The sequence below is a fragment of the Poecile atricapillus genome, chromosome 13 (genome assembly GCF_030490865.1).
Source record: "Poecile atricapillus isolate bPoeAtr1 chromosome 13, bPoeAtr1.hap1, whole genome shotgun sequence".
Lineage (NCBI taxonomy): Eukaryota > Metazoa > Chordata > Aves > Passeriformes > Paridae > Poecile > Poecile atricapillus.
The window spans coordinates 9,833,680-9,848,167 of NC_081261.1; the positions used below are offsets into that span (position 1 = coordinate 9,833,680).

Consider the following 14,488-nt stretch of genomic DNA (forward strand, 5'->3'; position numbering starts at 1 on the left):
GCATGGTGAGGCCCTGGCACAGGTTGCCTGGAGAAGCTGTGGCTGCCCCATCCTTGCAAGAGTTCACGGCCAGGTTGGATGGGACCTTGAGCAATCTGGTCTAGTCCACAGCAGAGCATTGGACATGGAAGAGCTTTAAGGTCCCTGCCAACCCAAACTATTCTAGGAGTCTGATTCTCTGACCTAGACTCTCACTGCTGGGTTTTGCCACCCACCATTTTGATTTGCTGGGGTACAACTTGTATGAAAAGTGACAGCTTCTCAAGGATGCTGCTTTAATACAAATTTTGATTAAGTGGAAATGCAATAATTAGTTTTTTTATATAATTAGCTTTTTCAGACTTTTACTGAGAACAAGAATTTTCCTCTTCTGCTGCTGCATTGTTCCAAGACTGCTCTAAAAACTAGTGGCCCAGGCCTTTGAGCTTGCCAGGGTCTTTCTACCATCTCTCTTACATGAATAATTCTGATGTTCCCTGGTTTTACACTGAACCAGTCAGTTCAATTATTTCCAAATTTGATGTGGCTGCTTGTTTTAAAAAATGTTCCTCATCTTTTGTATTCCTGAAAAAAAGGGATTATTTTTGCAGCAAGTCTCATTTTCCCCTACATGTAGATGAGGTTCTTTTTCAGATTCCATGGTCCTACCTGGCTCTTTCCCTGGCTTGCTCTCCCTGGTTCACTGAATCCAAGATGAGTTCTCTGGATTTTTCCAACTTGTTGATGGAGCAAAGCTGAGCTCTTTCAAGCCTGATTGTCATTAGACTTTGACAACCCCACATCACATTTGTACAGAAAAACAATCAGTGTGTTATCTCCATAGTCTCTAAATCACCACTAGCAGCTAAAAAAAAAATTCCTGTTTCTCTGTCAAAGCAGAATGCAAGGTGCTCTAAAGAGGGGGGGCACATTAATTTTTGCCCAAGAGAAACAAGCAAGAAAGGAATCTGAGTCTGTGGAGCAGATTCAGGGCTGTGTCCAGGATGCTGCTCCCTCACGTTCAGCACATTTAAACCCTCTTACTGTGTGGCTGCGTGGCTCTTCAACTGGCTGTGCCTACAGCCCAGGGATGCTGTGATTATGTAGGTCAGAGCTCTTCTGGATCTGATTAAGCGTTAAATCAAGCTCAGTTGCTCAAATCTTTTCAGGTATTTGCTTTGGTGTTAAGCTGCTCCCTTCCTCCTCCATGTTCTCAGTGGTCAAAGGCCCTTAATTGTAATTTACCTGTTGCTGATACATGGTGTGATTCTCTGCACTCAGGGAAGCAATGCTCAGTTTTAGGATTATTTGCAGTGCAATCATTATCTATGTGCAGAACAATTGAAATTGGGCCACCCCCTTTTAAAGCAATCTTGTTCTTTACATTGCAGCTTTAGCCAGGGATGGGGACTCTGTGCCATTAATATTGACTGACTCACAGGACTGGGCTATCGCCGCTGCAGCAGCTGCTTTTTCACAACAGATAACGGGAAGCAGCTGGAGTGGCTGGGGAGGTTGATTGTACTATATGTAGGGCACAGTGGGAGGTGCCATCGTGTGATTATAGCATATCTGTGACAGCCATCTGCCTCTTTTTGGGGTGTGGGGTGTTTTTGCTGTTTTAACTTCCACAGACTTCTAATTCAACAAATTAGTAAAATTCAAAGTCCACTGAGGATAGAATTTTCTCCTTTGGAGAGCTGCACCAAGTATAAAGCTCATCAGCGGTATAATTCTGAATTAAATTTATCTACAACTATAATTTAGCATGGAATTTAGATTTCTGCCTGTCCCTAGATTGCACTAGATTTGTCTTGTGTTGAGAGCAAACCTCATTCTCCCTTTGCTGAGCCTGATTTACAGTCTGTGAGCTTGTGCTTGCTGGTCACAAACCAAATCAGAAACCTTGGTCCTTGGCAACACTGGGAAAGGAGATTTAGAATTTGTAGATATGTTTTCCTTTGGCCACCTTCTGTTATTGTCTGATTCCCTAAACCAATGAGTTTTAATATAAATAAAAAATAATAATTTAAGGAAAATAAAGGCACTGGTTTTTAGTACACTGAATGTGGTTCTCAGCACTGGAGTATGAGATGGTGTGATTGAGGAAGAAAGAGGTAAATGTGATGCTGTTACAATCAAAAACTCAGATGTAGTCTGGAGGCTTCATATTCTATATATAGAGGTACATATAAATTAAAAATTAAAATTAGGTCCCATTCAATGGTGAACAAAGAGTTTATGTGGTTATCAATACCAGGATCTCTGAGGAACTTCTGTTAGTGTCCAAGTCTGTTGCCAAGCATCACATGGCCCCCCTGTCTGCTCACTCAGCTGTTAGGAAGAGTTCCAGAGGAGTACACCTTACAGAAGCACACAGTAATCCAGGCTGCACGGGACCACAGAGGTGACCTGGATCTACCTGCAAAGTCAGATCAGGTTGCTCAGAGTTGTATTCAAGTCTGCTCTGACTAACAAGCTGCTCAGCATCCTAAAGCCCATGAAACAAGCTTCCCAAGTCAGGCAGTCACCTCCGACAGTTCTTTGGAATTTATAGAGAAGTCTGTTCTAAGTGATCTGTGCTGATGTAGAACAGCTTGGCTATCAGCTGAGCTCTAGGAGGTCCTTCCTGGCTGAGAATCTGAGTCTTCCACCTCTCCAGAGAATCAGCCCCAATAAACAAGGTATTTAATATTAAATACTTTTCTAACTGTAGTCTCACTTGTTATGTGAGATAAATAATGGCAAAGGCTGCCCAGAGAAGTTATGGCTGCCCCACTCCAGAAGTGTCCAAGGCCAGGTTGGACAGGGCCCTGAGCAACCTGAGGGTGCCCCTGCCCATGGCAGGGGTAGGTGGGACCAGATGAGCTTTAAGGTCTCTTCCAACCCATAATATTCTATGATTCTATGTCTACTCTCAGATGGAAGGGAAGGAAGAAAAGGAGGGAAGGGAGTAAGGAATACTTGACACTTCACAGACTTGGCTACTGAACTGAGCAAAACAAGCTTCTCAACTAAGAAATTCTGAATCCTGTGAAAATTTTTCATATTAGAAGATATTTTCCAGGGGTCTGGCTATCATTTGTTCCCTAACATGTGGGGTGCACAGCCTGGGACTCTCTGGGACCCCAAGGGAAGCAAAACCTGTGACTTAGCACAGAATCATTAAGCTTGGAAAACATCTCCAAGATTACAAAGTCCAATCCTCAATTGATCAGCACCTTGTCAACAAGAGCAGAGTACTCAGTGCTATGTTCAGTTGTTTCTTGAACACCTCCATGGATGGTGACTTCACCACCCTGCCAATGCTTGACAACCCTTTCAGGGAAGAAATCCTTACTGATGTCCAACCTGAACCTCCCCTAGTGCTGCCTGAGGCTATAAATGATGCAGTACTCTGCAATGTAGTGCTGTTGCAGGTATCAGTGTGCTTACAGGCACCCTGGCTGTGTTTGCATTGGAGTGATGTGAAAACATGCTTTTTGGCTCTTAAGACATTTTTGTTTAGGATTGAAAGTAGAGCAAATGGTCAGAATCCTGTGCTCAGAATCCTACTGTGTCAGTATCTTGCCTACTTAAAAGCCATTTTGCCATAAAGAGCTGATGCAAAACTGGGCTTAGCAGCAGAGCATGGAGTGTGTGCTGTGACACCACAACAGTGTCCCGGACACTTCACAGCAACATGAGGGGTCATACCCTGCCCTTCCTCACAAAGAAAAACCCTTCACATACCCTTTTTTTCCCCTGAAAACCCAGTACTTGTTGCTTTCTAGCACACACTGGTGACCTTTCAGCCATCACCCGTGCTGGGCACAGTGCTCAGGTGGGGCTGTGCTAACACAAAGTAGTTTGGGTGCCCAGCTCTGCTCTGCTCCTCGGCTCGGGGCCTGCTTGCAAAGCTGGTGTCTGGAGATGCTTTAAAGGGCTGAGTTTGAGCTGCCTGAAATTCCTGGCAATATCTAGGGCAGATGGGTCTGTGAGCACCACTCAGAGCTAAATCGATTTCCGGCTCCATTAAAGGTCCCGCATGTACTTCCACTTGAGGAAAGTTGTCTGATGTTGGAACAATTTTGAAGTAGCCAGTTGTTCAATGCTGTTTTTCCACTAAAATTACTTCCACCGCTGGAGCAACCCCTGACGATGGGGTTTCACCATATTTATCCGCGGGAAGCATCCACAGATACTCGCACCATGACCCCGCTTATCCCCGGGCCTCGGCCTTTCTCCCCGTGAAGGAAAACCCGCAGCGTGGGCGTTCTGGGGCGAGCTCGGGTTACCCTGAATGACCGATTTCACCACACGACCTGCCAGCCGGGCCTGCAGAAAGGCACCGAGCCAGCCCCGGACACCGCCTTCACGGGAGCCCCACGCTGCCCTCAGGGGCTGACCCAGACCCCAGAGGGCCCGCTCCCCCCTCACGGCGGCCGGCCGGGCCCCGCAGGCCGCAGGGAGGGGCCCTGGCCTCCGTCTATTGTGCAGTTTCTGGCGCGACTCCGACGCTGCCTGAAAAACTCTCCACCGGCCGCTCGTCCCCTCAAATCCGTTTCGGTCCGCTGCCCCCTCCGCACCTCACGGAAGGCGGAGCGAGTGTGGGTTTTTAGCGTTTGGAAGCCGCTGTCGGGTGTTTTGCTCAGGCGTTCGCGTCGGGCAGCCCGGGTGTTGCGAGGCGCTGAGAGGCGGGTCCTTCCCCCGCCCCCCCTCAGTATAAGAGCGCCGCCGCAGTCGGGCCGAGAGCCGCCGCCGCCTCCTCACGGTCCGTTCGCGGAGCCACTGCTGCCTCACGGTGAGGCCCGAGCGGGGCGGGGAGGCGCGGGGCCAGTAACAGGAACTGTGTGGAGGTGGCGGGCCCGGCCTCCCCGCCGGGAGGGCCGGGAGGCCGTGGGGTGATTGCGGGGGCCGGGGCGGGCGGAAAGATGGGCGCTTCTGGGCCGTGCAGGGATGGAGCTGCCGGGGTTCGTTGGGGCCGAGCCCTCCCGATCTGTGCGGGAATGAAACTCCCGCGGGGGCGGTGTGGGGAGCGTTGCTCGCGGGGATGGCGAGTGAAGCTTTCGAGCCGACCGAGCCTCCCCCCCGCGGCTCCCTGGCAGCTGTACCTCCCCCTCCCGCCTCCCTCTGCCCCCCCGTGTCTCGGAGAGGCCGCGCCTCAGGTGTGAATTGGTTACCTGGCTCCTGGTTACCGGCGCTGACGCGGGAGGTGAGGGGGAAGCAGCGGGCATCCATCCGGCATGGCGCTGGGAGGCGCAGCTGTAGGTGGCTGAGCTCGGCGTTTCAGGCTTAGACATGTAAATTACCGCTGTAATTCAGGTTTGGCTTCAGCCCGGCTCCCAGCCTGTTGTGCTGTTGTCGAATAAAGCTTTTAGGAGTGGTTTGCTTAGTCACCCTGTGGTGCTGCTGCCCAGAGACTGTCACCTGCCAGAGCTGTACTGCAGCTTGCTAAAAATCAATTCCCCCCCCCCCCCCCCCCTATTTTCTAGGAAACTGTGTTCTGTGGTATTCTGATGTGTTGTCAATGATAAGGTAGTAGTTTAACTTCATTCTACCTGTTTCAGACCCTCAGCAATAACTAAAGCTCATGTTAAAAGTGGGTTTGGGTGATGGGAGGGAAATATTCTTGCAGGGTCTCCCCTGGCTAAGGCAGCAGTCCTGCCTGGCCGGCTCTGCTGTGCAGCATTATGTAAGCCCAGGCACAGGGAGGCTGGCGATGGAGCTGGGTTTGTTCTGGAGTGCTCCCAGGCAGTCACTGCAAGAACAGATGCATTAAATTTAAAATGTGTGCCTACAGCACTTTCCCCAGAACATCATTCAAACTGCTAACCCAGAACTGTGATTTAATCAAGATTTTGGTTTTGTGTGTGTATATATATTTATATACACACACTCACATATATATATATACACATATATATACATATACACACACACACACTTGTACCTTTGGAATAATCATGTTCCTCCAGAACACCCATCTTAATTAGAAGTAGCACTGTTATATAGGGTTACGTTGCTGTGTAAACATTAACTGGCTGCTCACTGCCAAATGGAAATTAAAGCAATGAGGACTTGGGGCTGGTGTGAGCTGCTTAATAACACGTGTTGGCCAAGCCTCCCTTGGCCTAGGTTTGCACAGGGCTGTCAGGCTCAGTCACACTACACTGATGAGCTTTCAGAGAGAGGTAATTCAAGTTTGCTGCAAGTGGTCCGGTTTGTTAACTGTTGATAGCTCAGCTACTACTGTGGGGAACTAGTGTGTGAAGCTTGTAAGTTTGGTGGGGGAAGAACATTTGAAATTTAATTGAAATTTAAATTCTTTGTTCCCAGAGCTGTTTACAGTAGTTGCAGGCTGTGCAAACACATGCTTTAGTGATCTTGAAGCAGGTAACTTGAGGACCAAAAAAAAAAAGGGAACTGTTGCAATGGTATGCTGCTAACAAATATTTTGAGTGGTAAAGGAACTTAGAACACATCCTACTAGCTGTTTGAGAGCAAATTTATAAAATTTATTTGGCCAGACAGTTGTGTTTATAATGTCTTTTGCTTGGCTCAAGTGTAGTGATACACCACACAGTCTGCATGTGTAGTTTCAGACAGAAGTTGTAATCTCTTGGCTACTGTGTCATGTGCTTTACTTCTGGTTTTGAGTTGTAACCTATCTGAAATGTTGCTTTTTTGTAAAATTTGATTGTGTTTCTGCTAATGACATCTTTCGAGGCTGCTGCCTCTTTATTGTAGGTCTCACTACAGTTTGAGGAACTTTGTTAAAATGCATGGTCATCTCAGATGCTAATGAAGTACTGATCTTGCTTCCTGCTTTGAAAGCCTTCCTTGTAGGAGTTTATTGCTTTTTAATCTCTTCAGAAAACCAAACACTTTTCTGGAAGAAAGCCTTTTATCCCGAGTAACCTGGTCTGTTTAACTCTGTTTGGAGCAAGGGAGGCTGGACTGGAATGTCTAGGGGAATTCCTTACAACCTCAATGTTATGATTCTGTTCCAAAGGCTATCATTTGAAAACTGCTTTTGAGATCTGACATTGTTTGAGCAGTTGAAGTGAAGAGCAGTTGTTTGGATTTGAAGGCAAGTGGTGTTTTGGAAGCGTTGAAAATTTTTTTCAAGAGAAGGGTAGCTCTAGTGTTGTACTGGAACAGAAAAGCACTATTGCCTAATCTGAGTATTTTATGCTTTCAAATTAAGGAAAAGGCTCATAAATTAGTGTTTGACTTTAATCAATCCTTGTTTTTAAGCATGAGGATTGATGAATTTAGGGTTGTTGATTCCAGAAGAGAGTAATCTTAGTGTACCTTAAGTGGCATTGGGCTATCTGCTGTTGGGAAGAAACAATTTCAGCAGTAAAGGTGATGCATATCTTTGAACCAGCTAAACTTGTAATATCTGCTGAATATTGTGTGGAAATAACTGTCTTTCTCTTGTAGATGCCTTCAATTAAACTGCAGAGCTCAGATGGAGAAATCTTCGAAGTTGATGTGGAAATTGCAAAACAGTCTGTGACTATAAAGACTATGCTGGAAGGTAAGAATGTGAGACCCTGAGCAAGTCTCTTGGACAGGAATTGAGACAAGCTGGTACTGTGCTGAAAAAGACTCCCAGGTCTGTGGAGCAGCTTGCTATCTCCTGCCAAAACAGCTGGATAAAAACTGCTGTTGTGGCTGAAACTGTTTAGGGTGCACATGCTCTTGTAAAAAGCCTTGGTTAAGAGCGCTTGTAAGGAGGTCAGTAAAATACAAGCAACCCACTGCCTTACCTACAGTCTATTTCAGTTTTGTGAGAGTTAAGCAAATAGAATATTAATAATATTTAAAACTTCAGTTTATTTAATCACACAAACCAGTCTTAGAATGTAAATATCACTTGTATGGAGTGGGAGATAATAAATCAATGCAGTAAAGAGCTGAAGTTAAACCTGTATTGTGAGCTTGTGAATGCTGTTCAATTATTTGGGATAAATACTTAGGTCTGATCGCCTGCTGACATAAATTTGAAACAAAAGAACTCATGGCGGGGGAGGGGAAATTTGCCAGATGGCTGGGATACAGAGCAAACTGTCTAATCCCTCTAGTGCAAATCCTCATTGTTTACTGGTATTTTTTTTCTAGTTTTTGGATGTATTCATGAATTAACTTAGAAGCAATTATTTCTGAACATGTAGTTAATATATTGCTCTTGCATATAAATCTTTGTTTTGTTGTGACACCTTATAAGAACAGTAAAAATAAGGTTGAATTATGTCAGGCATTGAACACTTCTATTCTGTTAATAAGCTGCTGTTGAACATGGTTGGCAACACAAGCAGGAAATTGAATGCATTAGGGTGCACAGTTCTCAGTTTTGTCCTGCAGGAGCTGTGTCACTGCTGGTGTTTAGTGACACTCAGCTGGAGATAGAGGGAAGTTATTCAGGTGAAGTGTTGTAAGTTTGGTTCTCTCCCAGGTTAGAAAGACACCAGTTTATGGTACCAGTCTTTTAGTACAGGTGAGGTGCATTTTCAGTGCAGGTGGCTGAGCATCAGTTAATGTTTTGTGTGATGGGTGCTGCAGCTGAGAGGGGAGGAGCTGAAAGTTTGGGTTTTACTGAGCACCCCAGCACCACCAATGAAATATCAATTTTCTGCTAACAGGTAAAATTGCTGCTTCAGAGGTGATGGTGACAAGTCAGGCAGAGTTGACTAAACTTCAGATATTGCTTGAAATATTTTAGCATCTTTTAATGACAGTGTTTCAGTTCTGAATCTGTGGAGTCATTTCAAACAAAAAAGTAGTGTTAACTAGGATCCCACTGATAACAACAGTAGAGGATTTGTCTAAATATAGAAGTACAGGATATTTATCACGTACGAATTTGAGGAGTGATGATGATCATATGTTATTAGAAATTAGGTTCCTTGATGGTAGAGAATTGGCTCATCTGTGCATGTAATGAGTGAAGGTCTGCATCATTACTCAATTACATAACTAATTACAAGATGTCTTTGACATTTGGGGTGTCATCCAACTGTTAGCATTTGGGTAAGAAAAAAAGCACATTCTCTAACCAAAGATGGCTAATGTGGTATTTGTTTTGTGTATCAAGTTAAAACTATAGTTACGTTTTTCTCCTAATTTTTACACTGATTTCCTTGATCATATCAAGGGGACAAATCCAAATCTCTCTGGAGTATGCTGACAAGCTTTTAAAACAAGGAGTGTTGGAAGCATGCTTTATAAGTGCTTTTTCTGATGGAAGGATTTGTGCTGCTGTCTTACCATGTGAACTTCTTCAGCTGGTGCAGGGTTGGTACAAGTGATTCAGAGCTTGAGAGCAGCACTTCTGTGGCTACAGTATTTCCTGCTCATGCAGAGGACAAGACATGGTGTCTATCACAGTAGATTTGAATTCTTATTTAATCATATATTGAATGGGAGCCCTCAGTGAGAACTTTTGGGTTGAAACTGTGTAAGTGGTAAAAATACACAAAGGTTTGTCAGATAGTTCAGCAGCTGAATTCAGATTCAGAGCACTACTGTTTAGTTGATGGTTTGTAGATGCTCTCATTTGATGGGGGAGCCTTATCAACCACTTAACCTCAACTTGGTACAACCTAGGATGTATAATGCAGCCATAGCTCCACAAAGCCTTACAAAAGCTCCTGACTTCACAGTTTAGAGGTCCTTTGTTACCAATCATTCAGCCTCAGTGTTGTCAAAATAGTGAAGAACTGATGAAGCATTCCAATTCAGTTAATGCTTTTGTCTGCCAATTGCTCAGTCACCTTTCCATTTTTAGATTTGGGAATGGATGATGAAGGTGATGATGACCCAGTCCCTCTTCCAAATGTTAATGCAGCCATCTTAAAAAAGGTAAGTTGATGAAAGAGGTTGTGCTGCATGGCAGTAAAGAAATATGAAATTCTTCTTGGGGTTGGAAATTATGAACTATTAATTGAAAAATATTTCATGTGCTACAAATTTAACCAAATCAAGGTGCATGAACACAGGTATGTGGGCTGGGGCTGGCAGGTGGGTAATGGCAGAATACATATACGAGTTGACCTGGCACAGCAGCTGGAGGCCAGACAGGCTTCCTAAGGAAGTGTTGCTGGGCATCCGTGCACACTGCCATTTCATGGTGTTAAAGCACTGATTTTAATTGGATTATGTGAACTGAGGTGTCTGTTCATGAGATGCAAATGTTTGGAGAAAAGATTAAGGGACAGGCAGTGATGAGAGTGACTGTCAGTGGCAGTTGCTGTGTCTGGGTGGCAGTGACAGTGCTTGAGACACTGTGTGTGCTTGGTGGTATTAAATTCATTAATAGACCATGGTCATTGGGTCAAAGAGAAGAGTGTAGTCATGTGGTGTCCAAGATTCTTTATGCTTTCAAATACAGCAGTGCCAAAGTAAGCACCAAACTATTATGCCTGTTTTGGGGTAAATATGGGGTTAGGAACTGTTTCCTAGTGAACAGACACATAAGTAACTTAAACTTGTGAAGTCTCTTGGGTTGGTGAAATGGAACAGGATTTTGCTTGCAGTAGGTCTCTGCTCCTTTTATTTGTCTGGGTCATGAGATTGCATGTTCCCAAATAAAAAACAAAACAAATCCCAAACCAACACTAATGGCAAACTTGTTGGCTGAACTTTGTACTGGGGTGAACGTGACCTGCTGGTAGCTATTACCACTCTGCATTCTTCCCCTATGTAGTGGTCTGCTTAATACAAAGTGTGTTTCTGCAAACAGATTAAGTACAGCAAAATGAGGTTTAAGTTTTCTTTGTACAGCCCGTGTATCTTAGCACAGACTAATAACTATATAGCACCAGCAGCTGGCTTTTAAGATTAAGGAATTAACACGCTCCTAACTCAGTTGGGATTTCTGAAAGCTGTTGTATTCTGGAATTGGAGATCAGTTGTTCTAAAATGAAAATACTGGGGATTTGAGCATGTTCATACAGGAGTTTAGTATTAGTCTAGAGAAAAAAGTTCATTTCTTCCAAAATGAAGTTAAGTTACAATTGGGGTTTAATGGGAGAATCACTTGGATAAAACTTTTAATATTAAAACCATAATTAGGTGATTCAGTGGTGCACCCATCACAAGGATGATCCACCTCCTCCTGAGGATGATGAGAACAAAGAAAAGAGAACAGATGACATCCCTGTGTGGGATCAAGAGTTTCTGAAAGTAGACCAAGGAACACTTTTTGAACTTATCCTGGTGAGTGTCCTCGGGAAAGCTGTGCCTGTGAAGCTCTGCTATGCACTTGAGAAATAAAGCCTTTATGCTTCTTGAGTTACTACTTCATTGGAAGGGGGGATGTGGGGAGGGCAGGTGGTTCTGGTAAGTATTGGCTGAAATTGCTGAGGATGTTGGAATGCTTGTTAGTTTAATTCTGGCATTAATCTACACTCACTCATCAATCAGTATACTTTAAGTAGCACTGTCTTTTCCATGGTTCTCAAGTCCAAGTTGAGAGCTTATTACTAGTTATAGAGTTCTGGAGATCTGCATAAAAATGAAAATCTAACTTTGTAAATTTTTACCTGTGAGCCAACATTACCTGCCTTGGCTAGTTAACAGTACTGCCACACTGAAGATCTTGGGTATTTGCAGACTTCTGAAAGTTATTTGTAAAAGGCGGAGCAGAAGGAGTGTTTTTCATGGTACAGAACCTTGTTTGCCAAGCAAGTTTTAGGTACTGTCCCTTGAGGGTTCTAGCTAGAAGCTTCTCAAAGTGGAGATCTGTTTGCATACATATTCTAAAATTTCAGAGTAAACTTAACTTTGATAGTGCATCTACAGAGGCAGAATATTGATATGGAAGTGTTAAATCTGAAAACTCTTATACAGGCTGCAAATTACTTGGACATCAAAGGTTTGCTGGATGTCACATGCAAGACAGTGGCAAACATGATCAAGGGGAAAACTCCAGAAGAAATTCGCAAGACATTCAATATTAAGAATGACTTCACTGAAGAGGAAGAAGCACAGGTACTTGGTCTAAGTTTAATTATAATTTAGCTGGCTGTTTGTGCTGTGGTGCTTCATAAATCGATTTGTTTTACTGTGTGGTGCTTTGTAACTCAATTTGTGATGCAACAGACTTGTTACCAAGAAACGTAAATGAATGCATCAACTCCTCATAATTGGGGTGCTACTAGCAGAAGACTTTTTGGTGTCTACCACACTTGCATCCCGTTACCTGAAAAGGTCAAAACAAAGTGTATTGATTTTTCTAGCTCCAACATGTCTGGTAAGAAAGCACGTAGGACTGTGTGACAGTTTGATGGTTTGGGTTTGTAGTAGGAATGCTGAAGATGTATTGCTGCATGTGGCTGGAAAGGTAAGTTTGGGTTCTCTAAGTAACAAACTCATTGATCTTAAAACTTGACTAACTAACCAGCTACAAAAATGGCAGAGTTGGGAAAAAGCAGAACAAGATGCCTGGTTTCAATACAAGGGAATGAGTTGTGGACTTGGGTATTTTTTGATGCTGTGTCCTGAAACAAACAGCTTAGACTTAAGATATTCCATTTACTTCTCCTTTACTTGGTTGGAGAATTTCAGATATGATCAAACCTAGGTATGAAAAACCTGTCTTACCTTGAAAAACAGGCCAGTTTAGAAGACAGACTTTATAATTGCAAAATCTGTGTGAAAAACTAAAGCTGCTCCAAGTTTGTCTCCCTGCAGTGAATAATCCTGGATGCTTATGGATCTTTACAGTTTAGAATTTCACTGCAACATACTAACAGTTAACCTGCTCTTCCAGGTACGTAAAGAGAACCAGTGGTGTGAAGAGAAATGAAGTATTGTGCCTGACACTCGAACACTGTAAGGATTGTTCCAAATACTAGTTGCACTGCCCTGTTCATAATTGTTAATATTAGACAAATGCAGCAGCAAATGAAGTTGTGTTAGCAGGATGTTGTTCCCTTTGCATGTGTAGTGTTTTTTTTGAGTACAGATCTAAATCTGAGTTTTTACTAGTGTAATTGGATGTCTTTTTACTTTGCAATGAATAAAACTGAACTAAGTGTGGATTCTGTATGGGAAGTAGCACTTAAGGATTCTGTATGGGAAGTAGCACTCATTTGCATTACACTTTTAAACTGTTGAAGTCCAGTTATAGTGCTAAGGATTGACTCTGTTGTAAATAAAAACATCTATGACTTCTTCATCAAGATGGGCAAAACACAGGGTATTGATAACTTCAGAAAGAAAAACAAACCAGAATGTGTCTTGGGGAACTAAATAATGTAAAAAAGTTACTGGATTTCTTACAAAAACATTGTGGAAAAAAGTTAGTGTTACTTAAAGCTATATAATTTTCAAGATGGTTCTTGTCCTGCATTTAAAAAACCAATTAAATATTTGACCACTTTCTTGTTCTTTTAGTCTTGCCTTATAGACTAGTGAAAATGTGATTTAGAACTAAACAAGCTCCTGACAGTTAAATTTGAATACTTCAGCCATGTCTTGAAGACCTGCCTCTAGGTGATAGCAAATAAAGTGTGTTGCTTTATGCACAGGATGGGTGTGTTTTTATACATGTTACTGTTTAAAGTGGAATCCAGATTTGACCAAAAATGACTGACATTACCAAAGTAAATATTATTGATCTGTGCATGCCATTAGTGGCTGGTTTTTAGGCAGTTTTAAAGACCCTTGTGATGTAGCTCTTGGAAACATGGTTTCATGTGTCCACAGGAAATCTTACGCCTCTGTGATACTTCAGCTTTTAGGGACTTAATTATTGCATACAAAGCTAATGCAATATCAATCTTAACTTCTTTGGACAAAGCCACTTGCAACTAGTTAAGCAGTAACTGGTTTTCTGATTTTTAGTTTTTTTTTTTTTTTTACAGTTCCCTTATAGGGAGTAGGGGATGGTTGTGTGGTAGATCTTTGAGGTGTGCTCTTAGCTTGTATTGCATTCCATTCTCTGTATAAACCTTAGAGTAGAATGAACCTTAATAAACATACTTATCTCACTTGAAATATTGGTGTTTCACTTCTGAATTAATAAAGGGCTTTTAAACTTTTGTTTGCAAATGGTTCTAGTTATTTGGAGCTAGATAATTTTACTGGCACTAATTACTGAGTGTAGTAATAATAGTACTGAGGCAGTGATTTATTGAAATGAAACAGATGTAGAGTTCTTTTTTTAAAGACTAATACAGGGTACTAGTTAGACACAGTGGGCAACTTTGAGATGATGTTGGGTGATGGTTAAATATAGAGAGAGAGATTTTTTTCATGGCTTACCAAGATTTACCTAATTTTCGGATATAGCCACTATGAAAGCATTCAGAATTTCCTCTAAAGCCGCCTTTCAACCCATGCTTTGGATACTGCTCCTCATATCTGGTTGCTTAGGAGGTTGCAGGGCCTGCCTTTGTGCTGCTGTGCATTTTATTGGGTGTATTAGACATTGTCAGTGGGCATAAAGTACTCCACTGCTACACTTGGGCATGCTGAAGCCTTTCTAGCAGCCTGTATTGCAAACAATGCACATCAG

The 14,488-nt window shown here is 42.9% G+C and overlaps 1 protein-coding gene and 1 long non-coding RNA gene across 3 annotated transcripts in view; one reads left to right on the top strand and one right to left on the bottom strand.

Moving 5' to 3' along the window:
- Positions 1-5,433, bottom strand: part of LOC131584149 (uncharacterized) — an 11,581-nt gene extending 6,148 nt beyond the window's left edge. The window contains exons 1-2 of one of the 2 annotated variants that reach the window (XR_009278664.1): positions 5,142-5,433; positions 2,237-2,401 (exon numbers count right to left, since the gene is read on the bottom strand). This is a non-coding gene — a long non-coding RNA (uncharacterized LOC131584149). The remainder of the gene's footprint in view (positions 1-2,236; positions 2,402-5,141) is intronic. The other variant, XR_009278663.1, reaches the window with a different exon arrangement.
- SKP1 (S-phase kinase associated protein 1) lies at positions 4,608-14,011 on the top strand. Its single transcript, XM_058848974.1, has 6 exons — positions 4,608-4,762; positions 7,408-7,504; positions 9,755-9,828; positions 11,041-11,184; positions 11,818-11,958; positions 12,740-14,011. The coding sequence occupies exons 2-6, from the start codon at positions 7,408-7,410 to the stop codon at positions 12,773-12,775; spliced, it is 492 nt and encodes a 163-aa protein (XP_058704957.1). The 5' UTR covers positions 4,608-4,762; the 3' UTR covers positions 12,776-14,011.
- The last annotated feature ends 477 nt before the right edge of the window (positions 14,012-14,488 follow it).

Excerpts from the sequence above, each read along its gene's own strand:
- SKP1 (XM_058848974.1), top strand. The coding sequence starts at position 7,408 with ATGCCTTCAATTAAACTGCAGAGCTCAGATGGAGAAATCTTCGAAGTT. Across the intron at positions 7,505-9,754 it reads TATAAAGACTATGCTGGAAG|ATTTGGGAATGGATGATGAA; the intron begins GTAAGAATGTGA and ends TTCCATTTTTAG. Across the intron at positions 11,185-11,817 it reads CACTTTTTGAACTTATCCTG|GCTGCAAATTACTTGGACAT; the intron begins GTGAGTGTCCTC and ends ACTCTTATACAG.